The sequence below is a fragment of the Panthera leo genome, chromosome B2 (assembly GCF_018350215.1).
Source record: "Panthera leo isolate Ple1 chromosome B2, P.leo_Ple1_pat1.1, whole genome shotgun sequence".
In the NCBI taxonomy this organism is placed as follows: domain Eukaryota; kingdom Metazoa; phylum Chordata; class Mammalia; order Carnivora; family Felidae; genus Panthera; species Panthera leo.
Window position 1 is genome coordinate 22,746,830 of NC_056683.1, and position 16,125 is coordinate 22,762,954.

The window sequence follows — 16,125 nt, forward strand, 5'->3', positions numbered from 1 at the left end:
TTTTTCGTTTTCAGCATTATATATTAGCTCTGCATACCAGAAGAAAGGCACTGAGCTCCTCCACACCCCATTCCTCCCACACCACCATTCTGCACGTGCGTATGTCCCACTGTCATCCCAATAAAAGCACGTTGAGACTTTAGTTAGCTCACCATTCAGTGAATGCAGAGACTATGATTACTTTTCTTTTTTCTGTGCAACTTTTTGTTCTCCCTGGCTTTAATAACCATGTTGATTTTCATCTGTGTTGTTTCTACAAATGTGTGCATTTCCATGCTCTTCTCCTGTTGTGCAGGGGGTGGAAGACATGGTGCAGTGGTTATGAGTGTGCACTGCCTTGGGCTCAAATCTCACTTTGCCACTAACTAGCTGTGTAACTTTAGACTAATTATTAAGGCACTGAGTGCCTCATTTGTACAAGGAAGATAATAATGATCATCTAATAACTGCTACTCTTCAGATTCAACTAAATTGTATCCGATATACAGTGACTTTGCAGTAAGTATAAGTGATGATGGCTGCTGTTAAGTATTCAATCATTTTATCCTGCTAAAGCCTCCCCTGGAGCCTTGTGATCTGCTCCAATTGGATGGATCACCCTCTGGAAGACTGCACCATAGCTAGGGCTTTGGGATGGTCGTTCTCCAGCATCCTGGGGACGCCCTTTGCCTTTCTCTGATGTTGGGTCTTCTTCCTCATGAGTCTTGTCTTGGCTTCTCACTTTGGTGGAACGTCCTCTGGTAGTCTGAAAGTACCCTTCTACCTTGAGGTTTGATGGATGGTATGGCCAAGCATCAGATGCTGGGTTGAAAATTATTTTTGTTAAGCTTTTGAAGGCATTGTTCTTCTGGTTTCTAGAGCTACTGCCAAGACATATGATGTCATTCTAACTCCTGATTCATATTCTGTCTCTCTCTCAGGTTTGAGCATCTTCTCTTTTGTCTCCATCACTCTGTCAGGCCCTGAGAGTCTTGATGTGACTCCCATTTTGTTCATTGCCCCGGGTACTTAGTCTGTCCTTTCAATGTGGAAATGCACGTTTTCTTATGGATCCTTCAAGCTGCACTTGTTTTCATTTTTGCTTTGGTCCTACTTTGCAAATGCCTGGTACTTCTTGGATATGTGTTCATATTTCAGGGTGAGCTGCTGGGAGCCCTGTGTGTTTTTGCATGTGTCTCGTGCAAGACACATGTAAATCTGTGCTGTTAGTGTAATAGCATCTTGACAGGTAACTGAAGTTAATGCTTGTTTTAATCCGCCATCTTTAATCAGAAGCCTATTAACCATACTTCTTAGGTAAGGTAACTGAGGTATCAGGAGAGGGACTTCACTGAAGAATAATTCGTATGCTCTGTTTCTTGGAGAACCCCTGTCAGTATATTAAGCTCTTTTCTCACAGGCTGGTAAGATTCCCAGAATGGCTATTCCAATCCCCTAGTGGGGTAAGGGTGGGGATGGTAACACAAGTGGCTAAGACTCAGGGAGACGAGTGGGTGAAGAAGCTGGAGGTCTCAGTATCCAGCTAGTAAACTTTTACTTCATCCACCAAACCACAGATCCTCTGCTTCATCCTCTCCAGAGATAAATATTTAGCCTTCTATCAAGATAAAAGCTTGTCAGTTACTGGGTTGTAGCAGTACATATTACACAGAACTGGGGAGAAAATCTGGAGCTCTGCTTCCTGTTTTAGCCCTGTCTTTACCGCCCACCCCTGACCCCTCACTCCAGAGGGACCAGTACTACTAATGGATACTGGAGTTTAGGTTGGGTTGCTTCTTGGATTTCCCCACTGCTAACTTGGATTTCACCTTTCAGGGTCTCCTTAAATAGCTACCACTTCTCCAACTGCTTCTCAGCTTCCACAATTATGTAGCTGATGTCTCCTATTCACTTAATCTTTAATTAAGTTATGCCACAATAAATAAATAAGCAAAACTTTACTGTTACAGTAATGGTATCTTGAGAGGTAACTGAGGTTAATGCTTCTTTATTCAGAAGTCTGTTAACCACACTTCTTAGGTAAGGCAATTGGAGGTACCAGGAGAAGGTGTGTAATTTGTCGAAGCTCATAAAAATCAGTAAGAAATGAAATCAGAACCTGAACTCAGGTCTACCTGATCCTAAAACCTCACCCCTTCCACGAGAGCACACTCCTCTTCCAACAGGAGTCACCTACCAGAGTGTGTTCTACTTTAAAATCAGTACCAAGATAAATACCATTAGACCTTGAAGATTCAGGTGATGTCTCTCAGCCTAATGTCGCCAGAAGGCCCCACTCCACACCTTGTTGTAAATATTACACTTTTGCTCCATGAATTCTACCCAAAGCCCTGGCTTAGCCCTCTGACCTCAGTTTGAAAGGGTTTCTAGAAGGGAAGGGAATGCCTCCAACAGAAAGTTCCTTGCCCAGTATTGTGAATGCCAACTGTTACCTTTTTCAGTGATCAAAAGACTCCCAGGAAATTAAAAAACAAAACAAAACAAAGCCTTCTCAGAAAATGTCTGAGGTCTTTCTATCAAAAAGTCAAAGAGAGAGTTACTTCTAGGTCTCACTCATCAATGGTCATGGTTATCTCCTCATGATGAACCCTGGACTCCATATGAGAAACTTGTCCTGTGGGTCCCCATCAGCATTAGTCTTTTCTGCACAGCTAGAGTATCAGAGTACAGCTCTAGAATCACACAGGCTTGGGTTCGGATCCCAGCTTTGTCACGTACTACTCATGTGGACTATGAGAAAGCTACATAAGTTCTCTAAGCCTTGATCTTCTCTGCTATAAAATGACAAGGGTCATAGCAGTCACTTCATCGAGCTGCGATCAGTTTAAGTGAGATATTGTATATTAAGCATAATATCTAGTGGTCCATGGTAAATAAATTCTAAGTGATATTTTATTTTTCTTGTTATCACCACATTCAAGAAATGTTTATGCAGGGGCATGTGGGTGGCTCAGCTGGTTAAGCGTCCAACTCCTGGTTTTGGCTCAGGTCATGATCTCCCAGTTTGTGGGTTAAAGCCCCATGTCAGGCTCTGCACTGACAGTGTAGAGCCTGCTGAGTATTTCTCCCTCTCTCTCTCTGCCCCTCCCTAGCTTGCTCTCTGTCTCTCTCTCTCTCTCAAAATAAATAAATAAACAAATGTAAAAAAAGAAATGTTTATGTATATACACAAAAAAAAACTTTGTAACTGTATACTGACAAATGCTAGCTCGACTTAATTGTGGTGATAATTTCACAACATATACAAATGTCAAATCATTATGTTGTACACTTGAAACTGACATAATGTTACATGTCAGTTACATCTCAATTGAAAAGACAAAATGTTTATGTTACAAATTCACTGGAGACCAAAATATCTACTATGTTCAAAGAGTTGGATTATACTTTGTGGAGGATACAAAAATGAACAAAAATCAGCTCTACCTTTAAATGGCTTGTGGTCTGGTGCCAGGCAGGGCGAACACAGCAGGTGTCCCGCATGATGTTATTGGGAACGGATTACCCAGCAGCCAGTGCCCACAGTTCCTGGCCCTGCAATAAGCCTTGGGGGTCACTAGAAGCTGGCCCCAGTGTCTCCAGGGTTGCTCCCAGCCACTCAGATCTTCCAAACAATGTATTCTGGGGATAGAACTTCGGTTATGTAAAAGTTTAAAAAAGTGAAATGATGCAAGCTACGTGAAGGATACCGGAGATAAACGATCTATTTATATTTTTATGGTGAAGACATAAATAGAAAAAAACGCAGCATCAAAGAAATGTTCCTTAAAATATACATACAGCATGGATGAGAGATATATGCGCAGCACAAACACATGCTAACTATATACCTTTTCACATCACCCATAATTCTATAAGACTCATCAAGGAAGATTTACCGACCACTGTAATTATAGAAATTAACCCTCTGACAAACTGGGGCATGGTGTGCTTCAGTTATTTTTTAAGACATTTTGTAACAAGACTGTCAAAACAGTAATGAGGAGCTCCTAAGTCCAATCCTTGGCTATTAGCCCACAGACAATATACACATAGATGACCATGTTGTTTTATGTAACATTAATGTACTCAATAACTAACTGAGTACCTATTAAGTGCCAGGGATTGTCTGGAACCTGAGGATATAGCATAAGCAATACAGAAAAGGTTCTTGTCCCTACTGGGGGGGGGGGGTGTGTTTGTTGGCAGACATTAAACATATTAATAAATAATATTTTTACAGCATTAAAAAAAGCTATAAAGAAAATAAAGAAGGCTAGTGGACTCGAATGATATTCCTCAAATAAAGAGAGTTGGTTTAAAAAAAAAACAACAACTAGTTTTAGGATTTGAATTCTTTGAAGGGTAAAGGCAGACAAACAGTAAAAAAAAAAAAAAAAAAAAAAAAAAAAAGGAGAAGGTAAAGATGACAAAAGAAATCACAAAGGAAGCAAAGGAGTTCCAGAGCTCATTATATAGGATCCGAGGAAGGAAATTCACCAGAGATCGTGGTTCCAAAAAACCCTTGTTTCTTCCCTCCCTCCCCCCCTCCAACTTAGTGTGAGTGGGTCCCCAGGCACAGGGAGAGGGAGGCAAGCAATGGCTCCCACTGCAGGCACACAGAGCCCTGTCGTGTAGCACCCAGGCAGGGAGAGGGACAGGCCCAGGATAGCTGGATGGGACATTGGACTAGAAACTAAGGCTGGGGTACAGATAGCCCGGAGATTTGGGGATGTCTCGTATTCTTGCCAGCAAATGACAGCAGGGACTGGGGGCGCCACTCAGGAAGCCGGTCCCTTTTCTGAAGTCTGAATGAGGCACACACATTTAGTGAGTTGGCAAAAGAGGCTGGCTGGGTGCTAAGAAATGTCAGGTTTGGCATTTAATTTAATGAATCCACCCTGGTTCAGCATACATGAGATTTTCAATGAGAATTTCTCTGAAATTATCCCATGTCTCTCAGACTACTTATAAACCAAACAATGGTATACAGTAATTGTTTTCAGTGAGAAACAGTTGTCACTGAGACCAGGAGGCAGCGTGCCTGGCACTTTACATGTATTGATTCATTCATTTCTCACAACGCTCCGGATGTAGTTGGAATTATTATTACCCCCATTTTACAGATCAGGAAACTGAGGTAGAGAGATTAAAATAACAGCAAGTGAGTGCAGAGCTATCATTAGAACCCAGGCAGTCTGGTCCCAGATTTCCTGCTGTTAATCCTAAGGTTACAAGCTAATGGCAGGAGTTGCAAAATGGGGGAGAATCTAGAAACTGGAGGTGTGGTGGTATCACTCATTGATTATTCTGTGGATGTTAAAGCACATGTTGGTATTTTACCTTTTAATTCTAGTCATTTCACCATGTGACTCTTCTACAGTAGATGCCATGCTTTATTATTTTCTAATTTATTTATTTAAATTCAAGTTACTTAACATACAGTGTAGCAGTTTCAGGAGTAGAATTTACTGATTCATCACTTACATATAACACTCAGTGCTCATCCCAACAAGTGCCCTCCTTAATGCCCATCACCCATTTAGTGCCTCCCCCCAGAAACCCTTAGTTTGTTCCCTGTATTTAAGAGTATCTTATGGTTTGTCTCCCTCTCTGTTTTTATCTTATTTTTGGTTCCCTTCCCTTATGTGCATCTGTTTTATTTCTTAAATTCCACACGAAGCATGATACTCTATGTGGAAAACCCGAAAGACTACCAAAAAACCGCTAGAAACGATATGTGAATTTAGCAAAGTCGCAGGATATAAAATCAACGTACAGAAATTGGTTGCATTTCTATACACCAAAAATGAAGCAGCGGAAAGAGAGATCAAGGAATCAATCCCATTTACATTTGCACCAAAAGCTGTAAGATATCTTAGGAATAAGCCTAACCCAAGAGGTCATGCTTTATTTTGAACCTGGTTTTTGCTCTGTTGTTCTCAAGGTGTAAGGGATGAGCTTCTCTAACTTTCTGAATGAAGAAAGCAGTGATTGCAGAGTGTTTGATAGAGCAAGCTACAAATTTTCCAAGATGCTACAGAAATAAGAAGTGATCGATCCATCCCCAAACTTTTTTCGATAACTCTTGCCAACATTTATTCAAGTCCAGGCTGGCAAATGTGTGCATGCTCTGTCTTTCCTAGCTTATAATGTTAATTTCATTTTATTTTTAGGACATGGTTGATCACATTAATTTCCAGTGTTAATTCCAAGTATTCCTTCTCATATTCTTGGTCTACTTTTTGAACCAAGGCAGTTGACAAATACATTTGGATCATCTGTTATGTGCCAAATACTATGCTTAGGGTACAAAGATAAATAAGACATTGGTGCCTGCCAGGAAGGAAGGGAAAGAGGAGGCAGGAAAAGGGAGGCCAGCCCAAAGTCAAACTCCCTGCTCGGGATGGAATAAAGTGGTAAAAGAACAGTCATGCCCTTACTAACTGTGGGGGAGGAACACAGCAAACAAAACTAAACCAAAGACACATCTGGGCCACTGTTTTCATTCTCCTCCTAAATCTCAAACTCATCAGTGCTAATAACAAGTAAAGGAGTGATGGGTTTCATCTCCCCTCCCTAGGTATTCTCTGATAAAAATACTTACAAGGAGCTAGGAGAACCATAACAGTTTTAATAAATGCATTGCTCATCCAAACCCCATTAGGCAATTTTTCTTCTGCTTTGGAGAAGAGGAGCCACAGATGGGAATCCAAGGCCATGAGATGCAGACCACGGATGGGGAGCTCTGGAATAGACAGAGAAAATGGCATGACCCCAGCCCCTCCCTCATCTTACAGATGGGAAGTGGGTTCTCAGAGATAAGTCCAAGGTCAATAGCTGGTTAGTGGCAGAGCCCCTGCAGCCTAGATATATTCTTTCCTAATCTAATACTGTAGACTTTATTTGTTAAGCAGCATTGGACATACCCTGAAAACAGTGAGGACCCAAGGGAATAAGAAAGACATTGAAAAGTCATGATTAAGAGTGAAAAGTAATCCCCAAGAAGGCCTCTCCATTGTCCTCGGTGTTTCCCCCTACCGCTCCCTCTCTGTCCTCAGTCCAGCTTCCTACTCTACTCGAAGACTCACTGCCATCTCAATCTGCCAAAGCATGAAAGATTTGATTTAAAAACACCGCTTGCATCCTGAAAACAGGATGGCCTCCCTGGCATCATCCTATTCCCGTACCTCTGTTAAATCATGAGTAAAACGCATGTAAAAATGCCTCAGTCTTTGAATGAAGTGGGAGACAACCAATCGCCACATGGCACTGAAGACGGTAGAACGGAGGAAGCTCTCTGTTGAAACGCATAGTTAACTTACCCTACAGCCTAAGAAAATGTGAGTCCTGTGCAGTTAATTTTAATATTTCTCATGTGCCAATTTTTTTGTGGCACCAGGTCAATTTAATGCAGCCGACTGTGCCAGACAACACAAATGCCAAGACAAAGGCACAATTCAACAGGACCAAATGTCCCCTGTTCTCAGGATGGGCCTCCTTCCTCAACTTGAAAGCTTCCACACATGCCAGCTTTGATTTTGCTGTAGTTCACACACATACCCTCTGTCTCTCAGACACACACACACACACACACACACACACACACACACACACACACAGACACACACGGAGGAAATTTCTGACGACGATGAAGCAGAGAAAGGACTGTGAGGCACTGAACAAAAGGCACGTCTGCTCTCCTGCTTTGATTCTGGTCCTTTGTAAACAAATCTGTAAAAGGCGGCCCAAGTGTGGGGACAGAAGGAGGAGCCTGGCACTCTCCTTCCTAGTCCCTTAGGGTTTGTTAATCTCTTTATACTCTCTTCCAAGGTAATATTCAAATCAGCCACACAGCTCAATTTACTTTGCTTGGGACTCTAATTGAATAAATCTAAAATAACAACAGACGCAGTGGCCCTGCGCTTTGGTCAAGTTTTTCTTAGATACTTAAGGCACATTCTGGCTGTCTTAATTCTGACTGCATCAGGGAAAGGTGCTCTGTTCCGGTCCCTGATTTCACACCAGTGGCAGGCTGACTGTCATTCACTGTTTCAGAGGTTGATAATATTTACTGCTGGGTAAAAGGTTTCCAGAATAACATAGGAAGTGTTTAAGTATCCCTGAAGGTGTAAAGAATGTCTTACCCAAGTCAACTGGTACGTTTTTAAAGCAAAGAAATTCGGTAAGGTCCTATACTGTGCTAAATGTCACTTCTTCAGAATCACAAGACCTGGGTCAACTACGGGGTAGGAGTTTATTTGGTCCATTTTCTAAGTTACATTAAGGTGAGCCCTCGATGATCCTGCATTTGTAGCTATTCCCATTTGTAAACATATTCAGGGAATGACACTACAGTAAACCTGTCACTCATTCTAGCTTCTTTCCATCCTTTGGCAAAGGATAAGAATTTTAAAAACTATATTATCACCTACTGGGAGTAGGGATGCAGGTTGAAACCTTAGGAACATCATAAGATAAGTGAGCCACTGATAATGAGTTTAAAACTGGTAGATCAAACTTTGGACCTCCAAGCTTTTCTCTGGGAAGAGTATCACCTAGTAAGAATGCTTTTAAGGAAATCATACGCTAAACATGCTGAGAGGCTATTCAAGATCACGTGTGTAAAAATGCTGATATTCTTTCAGTTCTTTGGAGACAAGGGTTAAAAGGAATCAGTGCACACAACTGGCACCTCTCAAGGAAAGGAAGGAGCAGGTCTGTGCTGTGGCTGAATAGTGATCACGTTGTGGAGGGATCCTCTGTCTTACTGACAAATGAAAGTAACATTCTGTGCCTGAGCATTGCCCTACTGCAGGATGGTCATCAGAGTGAACACTTCTGCTTCTTGGTGTGCAGGTGTTTTCATTATATGTTCACCATATAGTCTTAGGAGTTCAGAAACTCTTCCTCAGGGAACCATCAAAATCCTCAAGAAAAAAACAGGCAACAACCTCTTTGACTTTGGCTACAGCAACTTCTTACTTGACATGTCTCTGGAGGCAAGGGAAACAAAAGCAAAAATAAACTATTGGAACCTCATCAGGATAAAAAGCTTCTGCACAGTGAAGGAAACAATCAGCAAAACTAAAAAGCAAACAGCATAATGGGAGGAGATATTTGCAAATGACATATCAGATACAGAGTCATCCAAAATCTATAAGGAACTTATCAAACTCAACACTCAAAAAAAAAAAAAAAATCCAGTGAAGAATGGGCAAAATACATGAATAGACACTTTTCCAAAGAAGACATCCAGATGGCTGGATTTCATCACTTCATCCATGAAAAGATGCTCAACACCACTAATCATCAGGGAAATATAAATCAAAACCACAATGAGATGCCTCACACCTGTCAAAATGCCCAAAATTAACAACTCAGGCAACAACAGATGTTGGCAAGGATACAGAGAAAGAAGAACCCTTTTGCATTGCTGGTGGGAATGCAAACTGGTGCAGCCACTCTGGACAATAATTAAAAAACAGAACTACCCTATGACTCAGCAATAGCACTACTAGGTATTTATCCAAAGGATACAGGAGTGCTGATTTGAAGGGGCACATGCACCCCAATGTGTATAGCAGCACTATCAACAATAGCCAAAGTATGGAAAGAGCCCAATGTCCATCAACTGACAAATGGATAAAGAAGATGTGGTATGTATACACACATACACACTGGAATATTACTCAGCCATCAAAAACAATGAAATCTTACCATTTGTAACAATGTGGATCGAACTAGAGTTCATTATGCTAAGCGAAATAAGTTAGAGAAAGACAAATATGAGTTCACTCTTATGTGGAATTTAAGAAACAAACCAGATGAACATATGGGAAGGGCAGCAAAATAATATAAAAAGAGAGAGGGAGACAAACCATAAGAGACTCCTTAATACAGAGAACAAACTGATGGTTGCTGGCAGGGTATTGGGGGAGGGAGGATGGGCTAAATAGGCAATGGGCATTAAGGAGGGCACTTGTTGGGACGAGCACTGGGTGTTAAATGTAAGTGATGAATCGCTAAATTCTACTCCTGAAATCATTATTACACTATATGGTAACTAACTTGGTTTTGAATAAAAGAAAAAAAAAAAGAAAAACACTAATTCAAAAAGAAAAAATAAAAAGAAAGTCTTTCTCATGGGTTCAGTAAATGCCCAGCAAACACTTTGGGCCAAAGACCTCCTCTCTCCTCAACAGACCAAGGGGTCTTCACCTTCTCAATAATCCCACCACACACTTGCCCTTAGCGTCTCAAGTTTTTCTTTCACTGGTAGAACTGTTCCAAGTGTATGAGTCCCTTTCCCAGGCCCCTGCCTCTCATCTTGGGCTCATAAGGCCCGGGTTCCACTACTGCTCAGGCTGGAGCATGAACCAAGCAGTCCATGCTGAAAACTGGCTCCTAACCACTGGGAAATGTGCAGGTGCAGGGTTAGGAGCCCAAATCCCTCTCTGCTACCTGAACACCTGTGAACTAATGCTCATACTTCAATGGGAGCCAGCTGCTTGCCCTGTCGTTGCATATAAGGGCAGAATGTGAGAAGTCACCTGAACACCCTGCTGCTATCGTCAGTGCAGCAGGGAAATGTTAACCAAGTAAATGAATGAATGTCGACATCACTACCTGGAACAAGCCTCCAACTTATTAAATATCCCACAGCCTGCGCATTTCAGCTCTTATCTGAGATTTTTTTCCTTCTTACATTCGTTTTATGCCCCTCTGATCTCACATCTTGTTTCTAATCACAGCTCAGAGTGAAACACATGTAAGGTAATTACTCCTTGGTGCTCTGTGGTAGCGCTCATTGATTAGAAGTCATTTTCAGAGGGAACACTATAACAAGGAGTTTTGATCAAAGCTGGATTATTATTTCAGTTCCTTGTTTCACCCACATACATTTGCTTCCTCCTCCAGGAAGAAAATTTGTGTGTGTGTGTGTGTAGATAGAGTTTTTCTTAGAGTGGAACTTTTTATTTCCTTAATCTAAAAAACCATTTCTTTAAAAAGCGGCTAATCAAGTTTCTTCCTGAGACTCATGTTTCAAGCTCTTAGTGTCACTCCTTCAGTCCCATCTCTCTGGGATGGGGCCATGTTTATGTCAAGATGGTGGGCACTGCAGGGTCAGGCCCAGCCAGGGCCAGAGGAAACATGCTCATGGAGGATGTGGCCCTGGAATGTCATGAGGACGCAGAGGGAGCTCTGAAGGCAAAGACTGGGCTGTGGAGGGTCTGATGCGCCTAGTGAGTTCACTTGGAGGCCCCATCCTTCTGTGCCTGCCCTACTGGCACATTGGATTCAAATCATGAACACAGTGCATTTCAAATTTGCCCTTCTTTTAAGTTGTTTACAGCTGTGCAAATGACTTTCTTATCTAATCCTAGAAAGCAGGCATCCGAGGTCTGCCACAGAAGCTAGAGTGAGATGCACAGGAGGAAGTTCTATTTTTATTTTTTGACATTTAAAAAAATCCTCTTCCATTCTTCTTCCTGAGGTGCTGGGTTAGATTCTACAAGCAGGGCAAAGACAGGATACACTAGAATGTCAACTCTCAATTACAGTTTTAAAAGGGGAAAGAAGAAGTTGAGATATTCCAAAAGGTTTTAAAATTAAGAGTTTATATTTTCAAAGTAACGGTTTTAGCTTGGAGTAAACCATCATTAGCCCTTAATCCAAATAATCAGAAAGCTTAAACAATGGTCAAGTGACTTAAAAGAAAAGAGACACATCTTGGATTCAGAATATTTAGAAGAGCACTATACATGGATTGTCCTGGATCAGCATAGCTCATGGTTAAGCCTTTAATGTTCTACATTTATAGTTCTCCATAGCAATGAACTTGTCCCCTGAAAATGAGAAGCTACCGGTATCTGAAATAGGTCTTATATAATATATATGTGTACACATATATATGTATAAGTGTGTTACAGTCCATATACATATACACATTACACATACACATATGTACATATGTGTATAGTATGAGCAGACTTCCCCCGCTTGTCTACAGCTTTCCTTTCCAGGGTTCCAGCTACCCATGGTCTACTGCAGTTGGAAGCAACCAGTCCTCCTTCTAACCTATTATCAGCAGGTCGGTAGTTAGCCTAATGTCTATATCACTCACCTCACTTCATCTCATCATGTATGCATTTTGTCATCTCACATCATAAGAAGGATGATATAGTACATCAAAACACAGTAAAGGTGTTTTGAGAGAGACAGAGAGAGAGAGAGAAAGAGAGAGAGAGAGAGAGAGAGAGAGAGAGAGAGACCACATTCACATAACTTTTATTACAGTACATTGTTATATAGTTCTATTATATTATTGTTATTAATCTCTTTCTGTACCTCATTTATAAATTAAGCTTTATCACAGGTGTGATATGTTATGTAGAGGAAAAACATAGCATACACAGGGTTTGGCACTCTGCAGTTTCAGGCATCCTCTGGGGGCCCTGGAACGTACCTCCTGTGGATAAGGGGGGACTGCTGTAAGTCTATGGCTAATAAGATTTTATTCATTTAGTAAATATTTACTAATTGCCCATCATTATGGCAAGCCCTGAGAAAAATAGATCAATAAGATAAAATTCCTACCCTTGAGTTCACAGTCTAGTGGGAGACATGAAAATGTGAAGTACAATGAAATGTTAGTGGCTTTCTGATGGATGTACATATGGGCATAGTGAAAACCAACATGAACAACTTTCCCTGGAGGACAGGGGTATCATGAGAGGTTTCCCAAGGAAAGGAGTCCTTGAGTTGTACTATTAAGGTTGCCCGGTGGCCTCAGTGTTTGAACTTTGATATCCAGTAACCCACACTTGGTATGTGCAGTAACTCACAGATAAGCATTCTGGATAAGCAAGCATCTTCTGTACAGTTTCCTGGGCTAAAATTAACCCTGAGTTTCATTACCTGCACTTGGCACCAAGGGAATGCAGTCTGGGAGCATGCTGTCCCTAGGACCATTGACACACAAAATATAATGGACAGTGTACGAGACACCCGTGGAACAGAATGGGCCGGGATGCCTCTCGGCTCTGCGATCCTGCAATGACACACCACTTTGAGTAGGAAAAGTCCAAGGGAAATGAATAGTGTTTTGAAAATAAGGACCATCTTCCAAAATAGCTGTCCACTGCCCTCATGGCACTGCCCCAACAGGAAGAGGGGTTGGCCTGTCTCCAGCCTGCACTGGGAACAGAGCAGTGGGGGCTCTGTCCTAAAGCCTGGTCTGCCAGAGACCTCTGCATGAAACTGCTTAAGTCAGGACTTGAGTCTGGGACACTGACCTGGAAAAGTAAAATCCTGGTGCTCCAGTAGGAGGAACGGCCAGCTCCCAGATTTAATTTGGTTGTTCTGCGTAAAAAGCAAAAAGTCAGAGCCACTGTGTCGCTTTTAAGACCTGCATGATTACTGAATAGCTGTGTAACATCAGAAGGGTGAATTAGACTTCTGAGCCTCAGTCTTCCCACTGTATCACTACATAATACAGTACCTTATACAGACCTGGTGCACAATAGCATACGCATACACACAGACACATACACCCTAAGAAAAGTACCCACATGGGATTCCAGGAAAAAGAGACCTCAAAGACACACCCTGACAAAAAAGTTAAATGTTCTTTAAGGACACAACCTTTAAAACCTCTGTCCAATAGTGAAGCATATTATTAGTAAAATGGAGTGTAATTAAAACAAGTTATTCAGAAACCCACCAGATGAGTAGAGAGTTGATTAAAGAGACAACTCACCATAGGGAAAGTATGTGACCCTCGGGCACTGAAGCCCTGAAGCAAGGAAAGTAGGTGACCCTTCCAAGAACTGCATGTTCTAGTCAGATGCCCAGGACCTACCCCCGTGATGGGTACTGGCCACATCTCTCTTGGTGAGTGACAGATTGGTTCTGCAGGGGACCTCACTTGCCACTGGAATACTACAAGGATGTCACGGATCCTTACAAGGCCCTACACCTCCAGAGCCATCACTGGCACCTGCTCTCATCTCACTGACCTGTTTGCAGAGCAAGAGCCAAACTCTGATTAAAGAAGAGAGGAAGATAGGTCTGATTCCCCAGTTCACAAAATGTGGCCCTTCCAAGACACCATGGCTCCCCATGGGCTATTTATGCAAACGGCCTGCTCAACTGTGAACCATACTTAAGCAAGAAGCAGCTACTTCTCATTTCTGAAAATTCCCCCAAATATTCCGAATATGTCCGACAAGATTCCCTGATGAACACAAGTCTTCAGAAGTTCTTTAAGTGCAGGGTACAAACATTAGAACATTTCACATGCAAATTTCACATAATCACTGAGACCAATATGGCTTCTGGTTAAAAAACTCCCCTGACAGGACATGAGATACAAAGGTTCAGTAACAGGCACTGGGAATACATCAGCAGTCAAACAGAAGGCTGAAGAAACACATGTTAAAATTAAAAATTCAATCACTTTGCTTTAAAACATTTGGATGTATTTTTAAGAACTTCATCTCATTTTAGACTTATAATACTGATTTTAAGGTAGGGTTATTATATCAGTTTTTTCAGAATGATGAACCAGTGGCTCAGAGAAGCTAAGTGACCTGTCCCAAAACAGGACAGAGGCTGGTAGAATGCAGAGCTCTTTCTCCTATATCAATCCATGCTCAGGTTACATGACCGCATCTGCAGGCCTCTGATGACTGGACTGGGGATGGGGGTTGGGCAGGCAGCGATGAGTGTCTTGAGCTCTATCCAGCAGAGGCCCCCCTCATGGCAGTGACTCTACGGACCAATCAGATCTTCCCTTGTGGGGAAGCTGGACGTGTCACTAGAGAAAAAGAGTCATTAGGAGCTGTGAAATGGGCACCATTGGGTGCCCAGGCACCACCATGGTCAAGCCCTGTTGTGGGAAGCACATAACAGGGGCATGAGACAAGCTTCCTGGGTGCTAGCTAGCAAGGCACCCAATCCTGAGAAAGGTCAGTTCTCAGGGAGGCCTGCTCTGAGACTGGGTGGATTTTGTGTCTTCCCTACCGGTTGCACATCCCCAGAGCAAGCTTCAGTGCCTAAAGTAGCTCATTTCATTGTGAAAAGCAATGATACAAAGCAAAAGCAAAAGCAAAGCATGTTATCTTTTTACAGTCCTGTGCTAGAATATGGGATCGGAGAGTGATCAGACAGTAGCATCTCCCTGTATATGGTACAGCAACCCCAGCAGGAGAGACTGCTCTAAAAGGGTGCTCCTTGTTTTCACTGCCCACCTTAGATATCAGACTGGGGACAGAAACCCAGAACTATCCATAAAATTCCTTTAGGAGCTGTTGTGGGCTGAATTTGTCCCCCCAAATTCATATGTTGAAGTCTTTACTCTCAGTACCTCAGAATATGACCTAACTTGGAGACAGGGTCTTTACGGAGGTAATTAACATAAAATGAGGTCATGTAGTGGGCCCCAATCCTACAGGAAGATATCAGAACACAGACATACACAGAAGAAAGACCATGTGAGGACGTGGGGAGAATGCGGCATCTGAGTCAAGGAGAGATGCCTCAGAAGGAGTCAATCCTGCTGACACCTTGATCTTGAACTTCTAGCCTCCAGGCCAGGGAGACAATAAAATTCCTTTGTTTCAGCAACCCAGTCTGTGGTGTTTATCATGGTGGCCCCAGCAAAGGAATGTAGAAGCCTTAATGTTGGGTCTCTAGCACAACACCAAAGGGGCCGGCGAGCAATTTCAAGCCACATGCTGGAAGCAGTAGAGTGATTTGGTAGGAACGTGTCCGGGGCTCACACCACTGGGGTTGAATCCTGGCTCCGCCACTAGAGGCCATGTCTCTTTGGGTGAGATGCTTCACCTAAGGTGCCTGGTATCTAAAAGGAAGCGCAAAACCCTGCATGTCTCAAGGGGGGTGGTAAAGGTGTAATGAGGTCCGGCGAATAAAGACTTAGTGCTGAGCCGCAGCCAGTGGACACAGTCCTCAACAAAGGTTTGCTTTTATTCTCACAGTTAATTCAGACACAGCTGATTGTATGGGATGTGTCGAGGATGCAGACTCTGAGGCCCTAGTCTTCACCAGGAACAGCTCAGTCTGACCTGGCAATCAGTTGTTCCTTGTTCTGCTCTGGATTATTCTCCTTCCTCTTGAGTTTGC

General features: G+C 42.4%; 1 protein-coding gene across 23 annotated transcripts in view; it reads right to left on the reverse strand.

Annotated features, from left to right (window-relative positions):
• The window catches only part of FARS2 (phenylalanyl-tRNA synthetase 2, mitochondrial), a 538,971-nt gene that overhangs the window by 116,789 nt on the left and 406,057 nt on the right, over positions 1-16,125 (reverse strand). For 3 of the 23 annotated variants that reach the window (XM_042938006.1, XM_042938010.1, XM_042938008.1), the window contains exon 11: positions 13,278-13,344. The exons of 18 other annotated variants lie outside the window; for them this stretch is intronic. In XM_042938006.1, the coding sequence (XP_042793940.1) occupies positions 13,278-13,344 (67 nt within the window). Of the gene's footprint in view, positions 1-6,316; positions 6,728-12,336; positions 12,452-13,277; positions 13,345-16,125 lie in introns of those variants that run through there. 2 more of the 23 variants (XM_042938011.1, XM_042938014.1) reach the window with 2 other exon arrangements.